This window comes from Silurus aristotelis, assembly GCF_946808225.1.
Source record: "Silurus aristotelis genome assembly, chromosome: 22".
NCBI classification, from domain to species: Eukaryota; Metazoa; Chordata; class Actinopteri; order Siluriformes; family Siluridae; genus Silurus; species Silurus aristotelis.
Genome location: NC_139595.1, coordinates 2,022,084 through 2,037,369, shown reverse-complemented (window position 1 = coordinate 2,037,369; position 15,286 = coordinate 2,022,084). Strand labels below are relative to the sequence as shown.

Sequence of the window (15,286 nt, the reverse complement as noted above, 5' to 3'; positions counted from 1 at the left end):
TCCAAAGGCAAGGCCAGGGAGCAGACAAACAGGCTAAACTGACCGTCTGCTAGCTAAATAGTAGTCATTACCCAGGGTCCACCAAATTGAGACTGTGTCTGTCCCCTGAGAGCAAAACGACAGTAACATTAATTTAAATAAGACAGAATGCACAGCCAGCACCTCTGATCTAAAGATAGGATTGTTGAATATTGGATCTCTCATGTCAAAAGCGCTGATTCTAAATTAAATTATTAACGATCAGGAGTTTAATGTAATGTCTTTGACAGACAATTGGATTAAACTGAACAAAAATCACATTGATTATAAAATACTACTGTTAAAATATAATGCACTAAACGGTCTCGCGCCACAGTATCTAAGTGGTGAACTGTACAATTATGATCCACCTCGCCTACTTGGATCAAAAGGTGCAGGGGAGAGCAGAGGACAGAGCTTTCTGTTATGAACCCCACAGTTATGGAACAACCTCCCAAAAGCTTTCGGGACTCAGACACAGTCTCAGTGTTCAAGTCGAGGCTGAAAACATACATATTTAGTCGAGCCTTTTAATGTTAACTTTTTCTGAGGTAAAGAAGCAGATATATTAAAATAGATAAGGTAACAAGCCTGGTTTGAAACTGTGGGAAGTAGATGCAGTGATTCAAAATACAGAATCAGGACTGTTTTTGATGATATTATGTACCGTAAATGATGAAATAACTGTTTTGCAATTAGATGTTGAACATTATTCTGAAACAGTTTGCACACAGTCTTTCACAGATTGCTGAAGCTCGGCCCATCTTTACTTCTGCGAGACTGACTTTCTAAGATACACTGTTTATACCCAAATCATTTTACTGACCTGTCATCACTTAGCCTCAATTAGTGCAAACTGTTTCTTCAACTGTTTAATTTGAATAACACTTCCAGGATTTTGTTGCCTCTGTCCCAACATTTTTGAGATGTGTGAAAACATCAAATTCAAAATGTATTTATTTGTTCCTTAAAACGGTCCATTTCCTCAGTTTCAACATTTGATATGTTTTCTATATTTTATAGTGAATAAAATAGATTTATGACATTTGCAAATCGTTGCATTCTGATTTTATTTAAATTTGTACAGCATCCAAACACTTTCGGAATTGGGGTTGTACATCAAAGAGACGACAGAATGTGCCTCCTTGAGATTTTCTTGCCCCATATAAAAAAATTTATTAAATGAAGATGATAATGACATTGTAGAGAAACAACATTGAACCGGGACACGTATTTATTAATAATTAGGTCTTTATTAATGCATGCAATGAGGCACTGCATGACTGGGTACAGTCAGTAATTAGCATAATAAGTAATTAGCTTTTAGAGTATCTCTTCAAAAAATAATTAGCCAAACTAATTCTTGAATGATCGACAAAACAGGATTCGATCAAGGCTGCTTTTTCACGCTATCAATCCAATCGAGATAATTGGAGACTTTGGTGTAGATGCCCAGTTTGTCTGTGTGGCCACAGCCCTCACCCCAGGATACGAGGCCGATAAGGAACCACGTGTTTCGGTAGAGCGTCATCATGGGGCCGCCGCTGTCGCCACTGCACGCGTCCTTGATGCTTCCGATGCTGCCGGCGCACAGCACGTTCTCCGTCACGTTGTTTCTCATGTGCCGTCTACACTCTGAGTGCTCCACCAGTGGTACGTTGATGTGTTTGAGATCAGAGCTGTGCGGAATTGACCCTTGTTTATCCGTGCCCCAGCCTGTCACCACCATCATGGTGCCGTTGAGGTGAAGCACACGCTCGGCCAGGTCTTTGCTCGGCAGACATGCAGGGACGATGTACTTGCTGAACGGGGCGGGCGACGCCAAACGCAGCATGGCTATATCGTTGTCTGCCTTCTGGCTGTTGTAATTTGGGTGGGCGACGCTTTGAACAACAGCAAGGGTGACCTCAGATCCTTCAAACTCAAAACGTTTGTAGTCACCTAAAGGTCATTAGGTTTTAGTTAAAATGCAGCTACCTTAAAAGTATTTTATGCAGACCTAAGGCAGCTGTGCACCTTATTTTGGCCAAATATGATGGTCCTTGTCCCTCCGATAACCTTTCACAAATATGGTAGACCAAACTGTAGGGGTATGGCCAAAAGTAGAGGTAGTTGTGGAGAACACATGGAGAGATTATGGGTCATAAATAGCATAAATAGGCTGCTGTAAACTAGTCACAGGTGTAGACAATCACAAACATTACCTGCTTGCTCTCCACAACTCCATTTTAACTGTTGCCATTTGACCTGCCACTATCTATTAAAATGGCAGGCAATTAAGTCAGTAGCTGATGTACAACAAAAATACGCTTGAAAAATTTGGTTCCCAGTGGGTCCTAGAATTATAAATAGGCTCAAGATTCATTAATGTCAACCTTCTGTTGTAGGACTCTATATAATATGTAAAATGCAAGTATCAAGCAATGACAAATCACAAACCGAGTCTGACACCGAAGCGGCTGAATCCTTCCAGACAATGAGCAGCAGTAAGAACCCAGAGATCATCAATCAAGACGCCTCCGCAGTGAAATTTTCCTTTGGCATTCAAGATTAGAGCCTGAGAAGGAAATACACAAACATATGTATTAAAACAGTTCAACAGCAAGCAGAATATTTAGAGAGGAATTAATGATGGAAGAATCTCCAGACTCGAACTCGCCACAACACACGTATTAGCGAAGGTTTTGGGATCATGGTACATTTTATAGAAATCAATCAGTGTTTGGATCATTAATATTCTATTAATAGATCAGTGTGCTGAGAGTCACATTTTAGTCTTTTCATATAAAGTGTATTGATTAAGTAAAGAGTCTTGTGATAAAAAATTATAATAGGAACATTATAGTTATAATAAATCATAGTACTTTGGATACCTTGTGTATCTCTACTTTAACTCAGCTACATGGTTTGTGTACTTGGTCCACCACTGCATCTCAGTGGTGGGTTTTAACATTCAGGATTCCACCACTGCATCTCAGTAATGGGATTTAACATTCAGGGACAGGTTTCCTTGGTGAGATACATGCTACTTTAAATTGTATCTCCAATCAGAAAACAAATCATTGCAAACAATTGTTGTTTTCTGGACCTGGTGGCAATTTTCCCTTAGAGCGCAATACATTTGGTGTACTGTGAAAACACGTTTCCAAGAAAACAACTAACCTGCCAAGGACTTTCTCCTCTTTTGCCAACTTCACCGCCAACAAGCCAAGGCTGAAGACCTTCAATGGGCTTCGTTCTGTAGGATGACTTAGCGATCAAAATCTGTCCACAAGACTGCTGATCTGAAAATCAGAGACAACGCTACCATTATATTACCATCATAAAGGTCGAAGAATTAGCAATACAGAGACCTGGAATGCACTTGAACACATCTGCACCGTCCTCACTTTTCGGATCACACTTTTTGAAGTCCTCATTGAGCGTGTATCCATCAATACAGCTGCAGTAGCGTCCTGTGTTGTCTTTCCTCACGTGGCAGTTGTGATCGCAGCCTCCGTTGTCCAGTGAGCAGTTCGTGTGTGTGCTATCTAAAAGTCAAATCCGGCTCAGAATAAAGTCTTAAAAAGGAAAAAGCCACTAAACGAATGGCATATTGAGATTTATATTTTATTTGTGATCTTCAGAGGCAGTCAAGTTTAATGGTCTAATGCAGGGGTCCCCAAACTTTTTTCTGTGAGGGCCACATAATCTTTCCTTTCTTTATTGAGGGCCGAGTCAGTCTGTGACAGAAAATGACATTGACCCGAGTGACAACCAGCGTTATTGTGGAGATATAATTATGACTTTAAATGTCTTTGTTATACCTCCTAATGCTAGATTTGTTTTTTATTTTGTTCTGCACAGTACAGACAAATGAGCTTTACTTCCCAAAAGCCTTTTAAAAGAGCGTTATTAAATTAATTAATTAATAATTTTTTTTATATTCATTGCTATTGAAATCAAAACAAATTAATTACCGGTACTAATGCATATGCATATGGCTGGTGGGTGAAGATAACAAATAATTAGGCTATGTTAATAACTAGAGGTCGATCGATGGTCAATTTTACCGATACCGAAAGCTAGGTTGGATTGATAACCGATTAATCAAACGATATATATATATATATATATATATATATATATATATATATATATATATATATATATTATTTTTTTTTTTTTAAAGTATACTGTAGAAAAAACAAACACCCTATGAAAAATAGTACTGAATTCTATTAAAAACATACTGAATGAAATAAATGAGTTTATGAATTAATAAATATCATTATATAATTAATACATTATAAATAATAAACATGAAGTAAAAACAAACAGCAAGTGGTGTCAGTGATTCGCCTCTAGAGGTCGCTATTGAAATGACAGAGGAACGGATGCCGGAAAAACTAACAGTATGGATTTCTGCCTCGACCTCTGTTAATAACTAAGGGACATTTTAGCTCTAAAACCAGCCTTTATTATTAAATACAGATATGATTTGAGTAAAACATTTAAAATAAAACTTTCAAAATATGTCTCTAGCTTTATTCAGAGGGCCGTTCCAAATGTGGGGGGCTTGTGGGTTTGGGGAGCTCTGGTCTAATGAACTTCGGAGAATTTTCATTCATTGAACTTGCTTTATTTCCATGTATTTGGCTTCTTGTTAAGAGTGAGTCTACCTAATTAGAAAGATCTTGTCTTTTTGTCTCTTCTGAAACTTGGTGTTACTGCACTGTGAAGTTGCAATGCTTTCTGGGACTTTGACCCTGAACATTTGCACCAGCGTACCACTACTTCTATGCAAATTTCCCCATGAATATAGTACGATGTTTAACGTGGTTTCAAAAATGCAAGGACGCGAGCACTAAAGAAATCAGCACCAGAATCATTAACATGCCACAAATATTAAATTAAAAAGAATTCATACGCTCCATATTGGGGTTTTCATACAAAACCTCTTTTTTAGATGACACTAAGAAACAATGATACACAAAAAAAAAAATAACATGTGGTCCAGATGCTGATGCTTCAACTTACCTTAAATAAATCAAACACTCACCTGCATAAACGGCCCAGAACCTTAACTGTAAGAGAAGAAGTGTAGATCTTTATCAGATATTGCTTTGTAAGGAAGAAACACAGGTGTACTAATCATAAAATGCCTAACCGTTGCCTCTCTGGTCCGATAGATCTCTTTGGCCTCCTCGAAGTCACACTGCTCTTCCATACATTCTCGCTCCAGTGATGGAGACTTGAGTTCCTCCAGAATGGAATTGGCCCTTCGGCTACGCAGGAGCATGTGTGCCTTTGGACTGCTGTAAAAAACTGATTTATACGCTAAAACGTGAACAACTTTTTTTATTGTTAGGGTCCGAAACCATAACGTGGAACACGTCAATGTGAATCTGTCATTTCGGATTAAACAGTTACTGTGTTTCAAACAAATACAAATAGAAATATGAATAGGAAATGCTATTTGTAATAAAAAAATTATGATTGTAGAAAACAGATGAGGGTTCTGTTAGTTTCTTCATAATGATGGATTACAAAGCAGTTATTATGTGAACATGGTCATATTTATTTCCTTAGGGAGCAGGAAATAGTCAACAAGAAAGGATTCAGTTGCATTTATGAATTATTCAGCAATAGTGTGGAATTCATTTTATTATTAATAAAAAAATATATATTTACACAAGAAATTTGTTGATTTTGATTAATTGATTTATTTGCTACAACAGCACAACTACAGATTAATGCTGAAAAGTTAATGTTTCTACAGAAACAGCTTATTCACATGGGCTGTCGTTTAAAAAAAAAAAAAAAAAAAAAAGAACGTGTTAAAATTTCTTTGAAATAAGCCGTTTTTTTACGTAACAACTATGAAAGGAGTCTCCAGTCTGTTTATTTATTAGGTTTTAGAGAGTTTGGCAGAAAGCTTCATGGTGTGTGCATTGGACTGAGTTGCACAGGAACAAGGTGCTCACGTTCATGCAGAGCAGGGTTGCCAGATCTCAGCATAATTAACAGCCTAAATTTTCTATTACAAATCACAAATATCCGCTGGATCTGAAGAAGATGAGGATAAATCTGAATATGCATTTAGCAGATTAGTTTTTTTTAAGGTAGTACCTGGTGTACAGACAGCAGAAGCAGCCCAGAAGATAATCAATGCAGGGCAGAAAAAAAGCGTTCCACGTGCCATGGTGACTGCGGACAAAACAACACTGAAATCCTTAGTATTATTTATTATTTAAAAATGCTAATCGGAATCGAATAATTTAGGATTACAAAACATTGACCTTGTGTGCGAGGTGATATTTAATGTATTCCCCTGCGATAAATATTCCATAAATAATAACCCCCTGGGATATTATTATTCTAGCAATAATGACATCAGTAATCATAACAGAAAACGAGGTGGGACTGGAGATAAACATATTCTAGATTCATCTCTATAATCTCTGTTTCTTTGTTTATCAGTACAGTTTAAAAAAGCAAAGGAAAGATGTCTTACTGGGTAGCAGATCTGACCAAAACAGTATCTTTCTTTCTCACAGAAGATCTAGATGGAGAAATACATGCGTCAGAAACTTTAGGTTACTCTTTCAGTCGTGTTCATGTCCTTCAAAATCTATTACCAGGTTCCAGAAATCTGTAAATAAGTATATACCAATACGGCTCTCAATCCAATGCAATGACCAAATAAACATTATACTGTCGAAAAATACAGAGTAGGGATGGCGCAGGCTCTGTTTAAATTGTGTTAATGACTGACTAATGTGCTTACTGAGAGTCTGCTCCTGCCCTCTAACCTCTAACCTCTGGACAGCTGGAATTCAGAAATCTGAAGCACTAAACAATCAAATGAATGCTAATGTGCCCCCCAAACATCTCTTTATTTCTTCTACTGCTGAAATTCGCAAGCCATTTAGCAGAACTTAGACTTCATCAAGAGGACACTGTGAAAATGTCCTTCAGGAATTCAATATAACAACTTAGAATTAGACAAATTTTCATTCACAATACAGACAAAAGTATTGGGACACCTGACTGTTCCATCCAAATGTGATTGTTCCCCCGAACACAAAATTGGAGGCACACAATTGTATTGTATTTGAGTAGCATGAAATTGTCCCTTCACTTGAACTAGAATACGCAAACCTATTCCAGCGAGACAATGTCCCTGTGCACAAAGCCAGCTCTATGAAGATCTAGTTTACATGGGTTAGAAGTGTGTGGAAGATCTTGGGTGACCTGCTATAGAGCTCTGACCTCAACCCTATTGAACACTTTTGGGATGAATGTGTACACTGACTGCACCCCAAACCTCCACATCTCACCTCCATCATTACCTGACTTTACTAACACCCATGTGTCTGAATGAGCTAAACATTACCTTAAAAAAAGAATATTTATAAATCACAAAAGTTAATGATAAAATAATGATGATTTTTCATGATTTTGTGTCTTTCACTTGTGTTGTATGTCATCCACGCTAATGTTAATGTTTATTTATTCATGTTAATTATTGTGATGAAATGTTCTTGTTTTAAGAAATTATAATGTACATTTTATACACATGTCTGCCAAAAGTGTTTAGACACCTAGTGTTATTGTTTTTGACAGACACATGCATGTACTATTTTCTTTGACCAGACAAATATATAAATGTCCAGATCCTCCACTTTATTCTCATTCAAAATTCCTCCTTTAGCATGAATAACAGCTTTACACACTCTTACAGTTTATTTCTCCAGACATTCTGCTGTAATACTTTGCCTTTTGTAATACCTGCCAAAGATGTTCTTCACTAGTACTTCTCTCTTGTGATCCAGTTCATCCCAGAGCAGTTCAGTAGGATTCAGTAGGTCCGGTGACTGGGCAGGTCATTCCATGATAGATATCACTCCAGACGACTGTTTGCTCTCTGAATAACACATACAGAACTCGCACGTACGCTTCTGCTCATCGTCTTGTTGTACGGTGAAGTCGGTTCCAATGAGCCGCTGTCCAGATGGAATTGCATGGTGCTGAAGAATGAAATGGGTGCCGCTTCAACTTTCCCTGCTACAAAACAATCTCAAACCTTTAAGGTATCATCTTCTCAATTGTTCTCCATCTTACAAAATTTCTTCTGTTAGAGATGAAAAAACATGTGCCAAATCAAACATGCGGATCATGAATACGGATGATCCGCTGTGGCAACTTCTAATGGGAGAAGCCGAAAGAAAGAGATGAAGTTCTGTCCACAGAACTTTCTTCCAGTCTTCACTCTCTAATTCTTGCATGTTGTTGTCTTTTACCGAGTTTGTTAGTTAGAAACAATGGGAATTTTCATGTGTCTCAGAAACCATGACAGACTGTTTTTTCACACTGTGTATGTATTTTAAATATATGAATATGAGGTTAAACAATAAAGTGAAACTCTTTTTATTATTAGCATGTTGTTCATCAGTAGTGAATGATGCCAAGCCGTATTGCACATAATAATTCATAACTAATGTTTTATTCCTTAAAATAAAATGATTACAACAAAATGGTGGTATTTTATAGGAGAACATTTTTTTCTTTGGTGGGAATAAACAGAGATTTGGCAAACAAACAAAACAAACAACAATAAAAAAAAAAACCCAGAAAAAACCTGTGTTGTGTAATATTGTAGGGAGAAAAGCCGTCACATGGCCGGTCTGGATAAAAATAAAATAATGGATTTACTCAATTTCTGAATGTAAATTAAACCCCCTCTGAACAGTGTTTGATAATAGCACTGTCAACGAGTCAAATCTTTGTTTTGAAGCAAGTTCTTCTATCGATTCATCTTTGGACAAACAGTGCGATTAAGAATCAAACTTGCACATGGTAGGAATAATTTTTGCAGGCTATAAAGTTTTTAATATAAAGAAGGACTTCTTCTGAAATAGCAGCCATAACTAAATCTGGAATTCCAGGCAAACCTGGTCTATAATCATGGCTGTTTTTTCACGCTATCAATCCACTCCAGATAATTGGAGACTTTGGTGTAGATGCCCAGTTTGTTTTCTTGGCCACAGCCCTCGCCCCAGGATACGAGGCCGATAAGGAACCACGTGTTTCGGTAGAGCGTCATCATGGGACCGCCGCTGTCGCCACTGCACGCGTCCTCGATGCTTCCGATGTTGCCGGCACACAGCACGTTCTCCGTCACGTTGCTGAACATGTGCCGCGTACACTCCGAGTGCTCCACCAGTGGTACGTTGATGTGTTTGAGATCAGAGCTGTATTTCACAGTCCCTTCTTTCTCCTTGCCCCAGCCTGTCACCACCGTCATCGTTCCGTTGAGATGGAGCACACGCTCGGCCAGGTCTTTACTCGGCAGACACGCAGGGACAATGTACGTGTTGAACGTTACGGGCGACGCCAAACGCAGCATGGCTATATCGTTATCAGCTGTTCGTCTGTTGAATTGTGGGTGGGGGATAGTTTTCACTACAGAAATGGTGACCTCGGATCCTTCGAACTTGAAACGTTTGTAGTCACCTTAAGGGGTGAAAAAAAAAAACATGTACTAGTTGCCAAGAAGATAAAAGCTTTCACATTCAAAATACAACCTAATTTCAGTTGGGAACCTGTGTCAAATGTAAATAAAAACAGAACGCAACGATTTACAAATCTCATAGACCCATATTTTATTCACAATAGAACCTAGAAAACATATCAAATGTTTAAACTGCGGAAATGTTCAAGAACAAATGTGATCATTTTCAATGAAATGAAAAATACAACAAAGGAAACCCAGAAGTGTTGAGCAGCTGGAATCCTGTATAAGACACATATGGGAACAGCAACAGGTCTCCTCGGTTACTAGATGTATACAGACAAAATACATGATTCTACCTAGTGGTAAAGATGGTAATGTCCCAACTATTTTCAAAACGACCTAATTTCTTCCATAAAATAGTATATATTCTCACTTTAAACATTTGATATGGTTTTTTTTATTGTAAATAATTTTTTTGCAAGTCATTGCATTCTGCTTTTACATTTTGCCCAGAATCCAAACTTTATTTGGAATTGGGGTTGTGGGTGCCAACAGTATATTCCCCAAATTGAATGCCAGTATCATGTGTACTTGCCAGGCAGCAATGTTTTTTCAGTAAACAGTAACCTTAAAAACTCATTACATTCTTCTCATTTTGTGGGACAATGGATGCTAACTAGAAATGTCAGTGATTGAAGTACAGTACAGCAGGTAGCGTGGAGAAGCCCTGTGGGAACAGTTAATGCAGCAAAAAAATAAGTGGCTGTATATGATTTATAGGTATCAGCCAGCTGCCATATTCTCATAATCTACAAAGGAATTAGCAACCTGACCTGAAATGGACTACAGCAATGTTATTAGAATTCTAAATTGGCTTTGCTTGTTTATAACATTTTTATAAATAGAAACCCATCTCTGTATGACTCCATTTATTGCTTTCATTATTAAAAAGTGACAAAAAACAAAACCCGAAACGAACCCAGTCTGACACTGAAACGGATGAATCCCTGCAAACAGTGAGCAGCTGTGAGCACCCAGACTTCATCAAGCAAGACGCCACCGCAGTGAAACTCGCTTGCGGCATTTAAGATAAGAGCCTGTGAAGGAAACACGTGAAAAATGGTAAAAGCTTTGAATCAATGCATGATATCAGATTCGTTTCTCTGTTTCAATGTTCTTTTTACACATGCCACTGTCCGCTTCAAAACAGAGCCTGAAACACTGATGGGATGTCTTGAGGTCAAGCTGCATGACCTGGGTAGTAATAAATGGGGGTGTAAAATGTAGTTCACTCGACCCCTTGCCTGATGTTCACTAAGTGGTTGTACAAGTCGAGCGAAATGGAAGCTCGATGTTATAAGTTAATCTTTTTCTGGAGGCACCCCATGAGGTGCTTTATTGATCCAACCACTCCACATTGCAAATTCGATTTCAAATTTTACTACACTGATCAAAGACCTTGAAGACCTGCTCGGATTCTTCTGCAAAGGTAAAGTTAGTGGAAGAGAAATGGCTCTGAGCTTCACAAGGTTTCTCGTCTTCCTGAGAGGAGGGTAGTGATGTATGCTGTTGGTAATGTTTTTGGGAAAATTAAATGGCTTAATGTGAGGCGGCACCGGGTGAGGAATCCATGACAGGTAGGTCTCCTGAGAACCATTAAGGTAGAGCAAGATGTGGTTTTACCCAAAGAGGTGCTACCTGGAAGTGGAGCAAAAGGGGATGTTGAAACTTAAGCTAGGGCTGAGGGCAACTGTCTGGAAATCTCTTGGAGGAAAGTCACAGAATAACATCCTTGAGACAAAATAGGGCTGACAAATAGAACAAATAAACATCAAGCAATGTAACAAAGCAACAGGGCAACTTAATACACATGCAACGAGCCTAGCAGACAGAGGGAAAACAAAACGTTCAAGTTTAAGATCACTGTTTATTCCTTAAACCTGCCAAGGACTCTCTCCCCTCTTGCCAACTTCACCACCAAAAAGCCAAGGTTGTAGGCCTTCGATGGACTGTGTTTTGTAGGCCGACTTAGCGATCAAAATCTGTCCACAGGAATGCTGACCTGGAAATCAGAGATGAACAAACCATAATTTACACTTGTAAAGGTCAAATAACACCAATATAGAGATGCAGAATGCATCTGCGCTTGACTACAGCAAGACAATCAATTAGTTCTCACTTTTTGGAACACACTGTTTGAAGTCCTCATGGAGTGTGTATCCATCAGTACAGCTGCAGTAGCGTCCTGCGTTGTCTTTCGTCTCGTGGCAGTTGTGTTCACAGCCTCCGTTGTCCACCGAGCAGTTTGCATGTGTGCTGTCTGAAGGACAAATCAGTCTCAGAGTACAGTTTTAAAGGACAAAACAATCAAACTGTCAATCTTCTGAAATTCAAACTCACCAATGTGACAGTGTTTTCCTTCAAAACCAGGGTTACAGGAACAATAATAGCTCTGGATTTGATCCACACAAACTCCATTTATGCAGGGATTTGAGACGCACTGGTCTTTATCTAAAGATTAATACACAAAAGCATTAATACACAAAGACTGTGCATAGTTTTGATGACACATCAATTGACCTTAAATACAACCATACACTTACCTGTATACTCTGTCCAGAACTGTAGCTGTAAGAGGAGAAGAAAAGACATTATCATCACAAACTATGAGAAGAAGTACACGAGTAAGAGTATGGGAGAAAAGAAATGACTAACCGTGGCCTCTCTGGTCTGGTAGATCTCTCTGGCTTCCTCAAAGTCACACTTCTCTTCTATACACTCTCGCTCCATAGATGCAGGCTTGAGTTCCTCCAGGAAGGTGTAGGCCCTTTTGGAGCGCAGGAGCATTTGTGCTGTTAGACTGCTGGAAAAAACTGATCCATAGACTTCAAATCAACAACTGATTCTTTTTTTTTTGGTGATTATAAATCCCATTTATTTTTCACATTTTGGCTAAAAGAACCTTTTACCATTTCTAGCAATTATTGGCTATAATGGGAATTATTTTATTAATAATGAAACAAAGATGATGTAACTAATATTTTGGATATTATTTGTCTTCGCTGTAGCTTTGGAGGTGGAATTTGAGCTGAACGTTTGGTTAACGTGGCTCATCATATCACATCGTATCACATACGCTATTGATAATTTTACACACAGCCACGATTTTAATTTTGCCGTATTGCATTGTTGGAATATTGCCAGTGAAAAATGTTCCATTTGGCAAGTCGGAAATCTTTTTATATTCACTAACGAATGAAATTATTTGTACTTTTTTTTCCCCCACAACATGCGTCCTGATTGGTTTAGAAGTTTGAAAAAAAAAATGCTTAAAAACACGAAGAGGGTCAGTCTGGAGCTACCTAACGATTCATGAGCTACTCTTTAATCATTCAGATTATTCAAATCATACCTGAAATACAGACAGCAGAGGAAGTCCAGAGAAAAAACAACACCGGACAGAGGAGAAGCATTCTCACCATTGTTCTGTCAACATAACACCAAACTCTCATGATTAAATATAATATTCGTAATAATATTAAAGGACCATAAAAAAAAAACGAACGTTCCAGAAACAGAGTGGGACTTCAATTTAAAAACAGAAAGTAAATACGCATTACCAAATTGCAGATCTGACTCTGTTTCCTCCTCAAAGAAGATCTACAAGGAGCAATATATGTGTCAGAAAATGAAGCAAACGTTTTTAAACATGTCCCCTTTCCTCAGGATCCAGTAATCTGTATATAAGCACATAACAGCAAAGCACACAGAGACAACCTATTCACGAAACATCTAGATCCAAATAAACAATCAGCCATTTTACTTACATGTTGAAAAATACAGAGCAGGGATGATGGAGGTTCTGTTTAAATTGTGTTAATGACTGACTAATGTGCTCCTGCCCTCTAACCTCTGGACAGCAGGAATTCAGAAATCCAAACCACTGGATCTTCTAATGTCACTAATGGTGTGTTAGAGTTTATTTTCTAATTAGAAAATATAAAAAAAAGAAATTTTTTTCTAGTCTAATGGTATTTATTTATTTTTTACAGGTTAGTAAATGGCTAAATAGAGATTTTAAGCTATAAGCTATGCTGCCTAGCAACAGTGTCCATTACTGACCATATCCGTTTTTTTCCCCCAAAGTGTGAGCACAATTTTGGAAGCACACAATTGTACAGGACGTCTTTGGATGTGGTAGCAGTACATTTTGCCTTCAATTGAACTAAGAGACCCAAATCTGTTCCAGCTCCATGATTTGCTTTACATGGGTTGGAAGTGTGTGGAAGATCTTGGAAGTGTCCTGCTAGAGAGCTTTGACTTCAACACTATTAAATGCCACAGGAGCACCGCAGTCCTTCTCACCTCACCTACATCAGTACCTGATTTACTAACAACCTTGTAGTGGAATCTTACAAATCTACACAAAATCTATCAGAACATCTTAGCAGAAGAGTGGAGGTTAACGGTAAATTACGACTAAATGTGGAATGGGATGTTCAGAAAACACCAATTTTATGAAGTGTATGTAAAATGTATGTTGAAAGTAAACAACAGTTTGGAAAACATGCAAACAAAACTGTTTTACTACAGATTTTATACCAACCATTACAAAGTGTAGTGTTTTCTTGAAAATGACGAATAGATTTATGGTGATTAGCAAAGTTTCGCTAGTTTTCATTTTCAAGAAAAAAAAGTTATTTGAAAGCTGGAATAATTGCCATATAATTAAAAATTCTTATTGGTAATTAGCTTATTGGTAAAGAAATTGACCTTTGGACCAGAAAGTCACAAGTTTAAATCCCAAGCTGCCACTGTTGGGCCCTTGAGAAAGGCCCTTAACCCTCAGCTGCTCTGGAGTTGCTCTGTATAAGGGCTTCTGCCAAATGCCAAAAATGTAATGATAGAAACTTTGAGAGAGAAAGAAAATATTGAGGCTGTTTATCGGTTCTATAGTGTAGCTGATCTCTTCAACTTACTTGTTCATAAATGTACTAGAAATGAATAAAAATAGAAATAAATCTATACATATTAATTAATATAAATACATATTTGATATTTTCAATATAATCATTGGTAAAGTGATGTAGTATAAGTATAAATAAATCTAATTAAATTTCAGGGCATAAATTAAAATCTTGACATTCTAGCTACAGAAACTTAAACGTAATGAATAATCACATTTATTAGTTATTTTACTAATAACCGCAACTCCCATAGTGATTATTCATTACGTTTAAGTTTCTGTAGCTAGAATGTCAAGATTTTGATTTATAACCAGTCCTCCATCCAAACAGAACTTTAGCAAAGATCACAGTTTGGAAAACGTGCGCATATGACATAAGTTTCTTTACATTATGTACGTGAACAATGGCTTTTCATAGGCGTGTGCAGAAAATAAGCCATCCTGGGCCTAAAGGTGTGGAAATGAGGACAAATATCAGCGCTAGACATTAATGTTTTATTATACTCTTTGTCAGTTAGATTTATTTCACACATTAGCATGTCCCACATATTTCATTCATTATGACTGCGCAAGAATAGAGAGCTCTCGGGTTCCACGGCCGAGCGGAGAGAGCGTGAGGTGTGGTCAGCCCCCGGAGGCTCTACTGGCCCTGAGAGTGACCTCTCAAGGCCTTGCTCAGAAGCTAAAATACTTCCCAAAAGATTCCTCTGCATTTGTGTTTCTAGGCCACTTGAGATTGATCCACGATGGTTGCAATACCACACGACATGTCAGTGTAAACAATTGAAATAAATCCACATTGT

General features: G+C 37.9%; 3 protein-coding genes across 7 annotated transcripts in view; 1 reads left to right on the top strand and 2 right to left on the bottom strand.

The window, feature by feature from the left end:
* fgf12a (fibroblast growth factor 12a) overlaps window positions 1-15,286 on the top strand; it is a 176,467-nt gene that overhangs the window by 54,002 nt on the left and 107,179 nt on the right. The window lies entirely within an intron of this gene.
* On the bottom strand, window positions 1,252-6,775 carry LOC310717296 (vitamin K-dependent protein C-like). Of its 4 annotated transcripts, XM_083525182.1 has the most exons (9): window positions 6,671-6,775; window positions 6,515-6,562; window positions 6,130-6,207; window positions 5,168-5,325; window positions 5,060-5,084; window positions 3,408-3,548; window positions 3,181-3,302; window positions 2,458-2,575; window positions 1,252-1,959 (listed from the first exon to the last, which is right to left on the bottom strand). In XM_083525182.1, the coding sequence occupies exons 3-9, from the start codon at window positions 6,200-6,202 to the stop codon at window positions 1,409-1,411; spliced, it is 1,188 nt and encodes a 395-aa protein (XP_083381308.1). In that variant the 5' UTR covers window positions 6,203-6,207; window positions 6,515-6,562; window positions 6,671-6,775; the 3' UTR covers window positions 1,252-1,408. The 4 variants fall into 4 exon arrangements, with proteins under 4 accessions (XP_083381308.1, XP_083381307.1, XP_083381305.1 ...); XM_083525181.1 differs by lacking the exon at window positions 5,060-5,084 and having other exon boundaries at window positions 3,408-3,544; window positions 5,139-5,325; window positions 6,130-6,224; XM_083525179.1 differs by lacking the exon at window positions 5,060-5,084 and having other exon boundaries at window positions 3,408-3,544; window positions 5,139-5,325.
* On the bottom strand, window positions 8,488-13,404 carry LOC310717286 (vitamin K-dependent protein C-like). Of its 2 annotated transcripts, XM_083525152.1 has the most exons (9): window positions 13,345-13,404; window positions 12,930-13,177; window positions 12,233-12,390; window positions 12,121-12,145; window positions 11,918-12,028; window positions 11,697-11,837; window positions 11,458-11,579; window positions 10,497-10,614; window positions 8,488-9,516 (listed from the first exon to the last, which is right to left on the bottom strand). In XM_083525152.1, exons 2-9 carry the CDS (start codon window positions 13,027-13,029, stop codon window positions 8,966-8,968), a joined length of 1,326 nt encoding a protein of 441 aa, XP_083381278.1. In that variant the 5' UTR covers window positions 13,030-13,177; window positions 13,345-13,404; the 3' UTR covers window positions 8,488-8,965. The 2 variants fall into 2 exon arrangements, with proteins under 2 accessions (XP_083381278.1, XP_083381279.1); XM_083525153.1 differs by lacking the exon at window positions 13,345-13,404 and having other exon boundaries at window positions 12,233-12,344; window positions 12,930-13,338.

What these genes read in the sequence shown, in the direction of transcription:
- LOC310717296 (XM_083525181.1), bottom strand. Translation starts at nt 6,202, where the DNA reads ATGGCACGTGGAACGCTTTTTTTCTGCCCTGCATTGATTATCTTCTGG. An exon ending in GAGGAGAAAGTCCTTGGCAG is followed by an intron (nt 2,576 to 3,180) that starts GTTAGTTGTTTT and finishes TTTCCTTCTCAG; the next exon opens with GCTCTAATCTTGAATGCCAA. An exon ending in CCGCTTCGGTGTCAGACTCG is followed by an intron (nt 1,960 to 2,457) that starts GTTTGTGATTTG and finishes AATGACCTTTAG; the next exon opens with GTGACTACAAACGTTTTGAG.
- LOC310717286 (XM_083525152.1), bottom strand. Translation starts at nt 13,029, where the DNA reads ATGAGAGTTTGGTGTTATGTTGACAGAACAATGGTGAGAATGCTTCTC. An exon ending in CTCTGCTGTCTGTATTTCAG is followed by an intron (nt 12,391 to 12,929) that starts GTATGATTTGAA and finishes TCTATGGATCAG; the next exon opens with TTTTTTCCAGCAGTCTAACA. An exon ending in GGGGAGAGAGTCCTTGGCAG is followed by an intron (nt 10,615 to 11,457) that starts GTTTAAGGAATA and finishes TTTCCTTCACAG; the next exon opens with GCTCTTATCTTAAATGCCGC.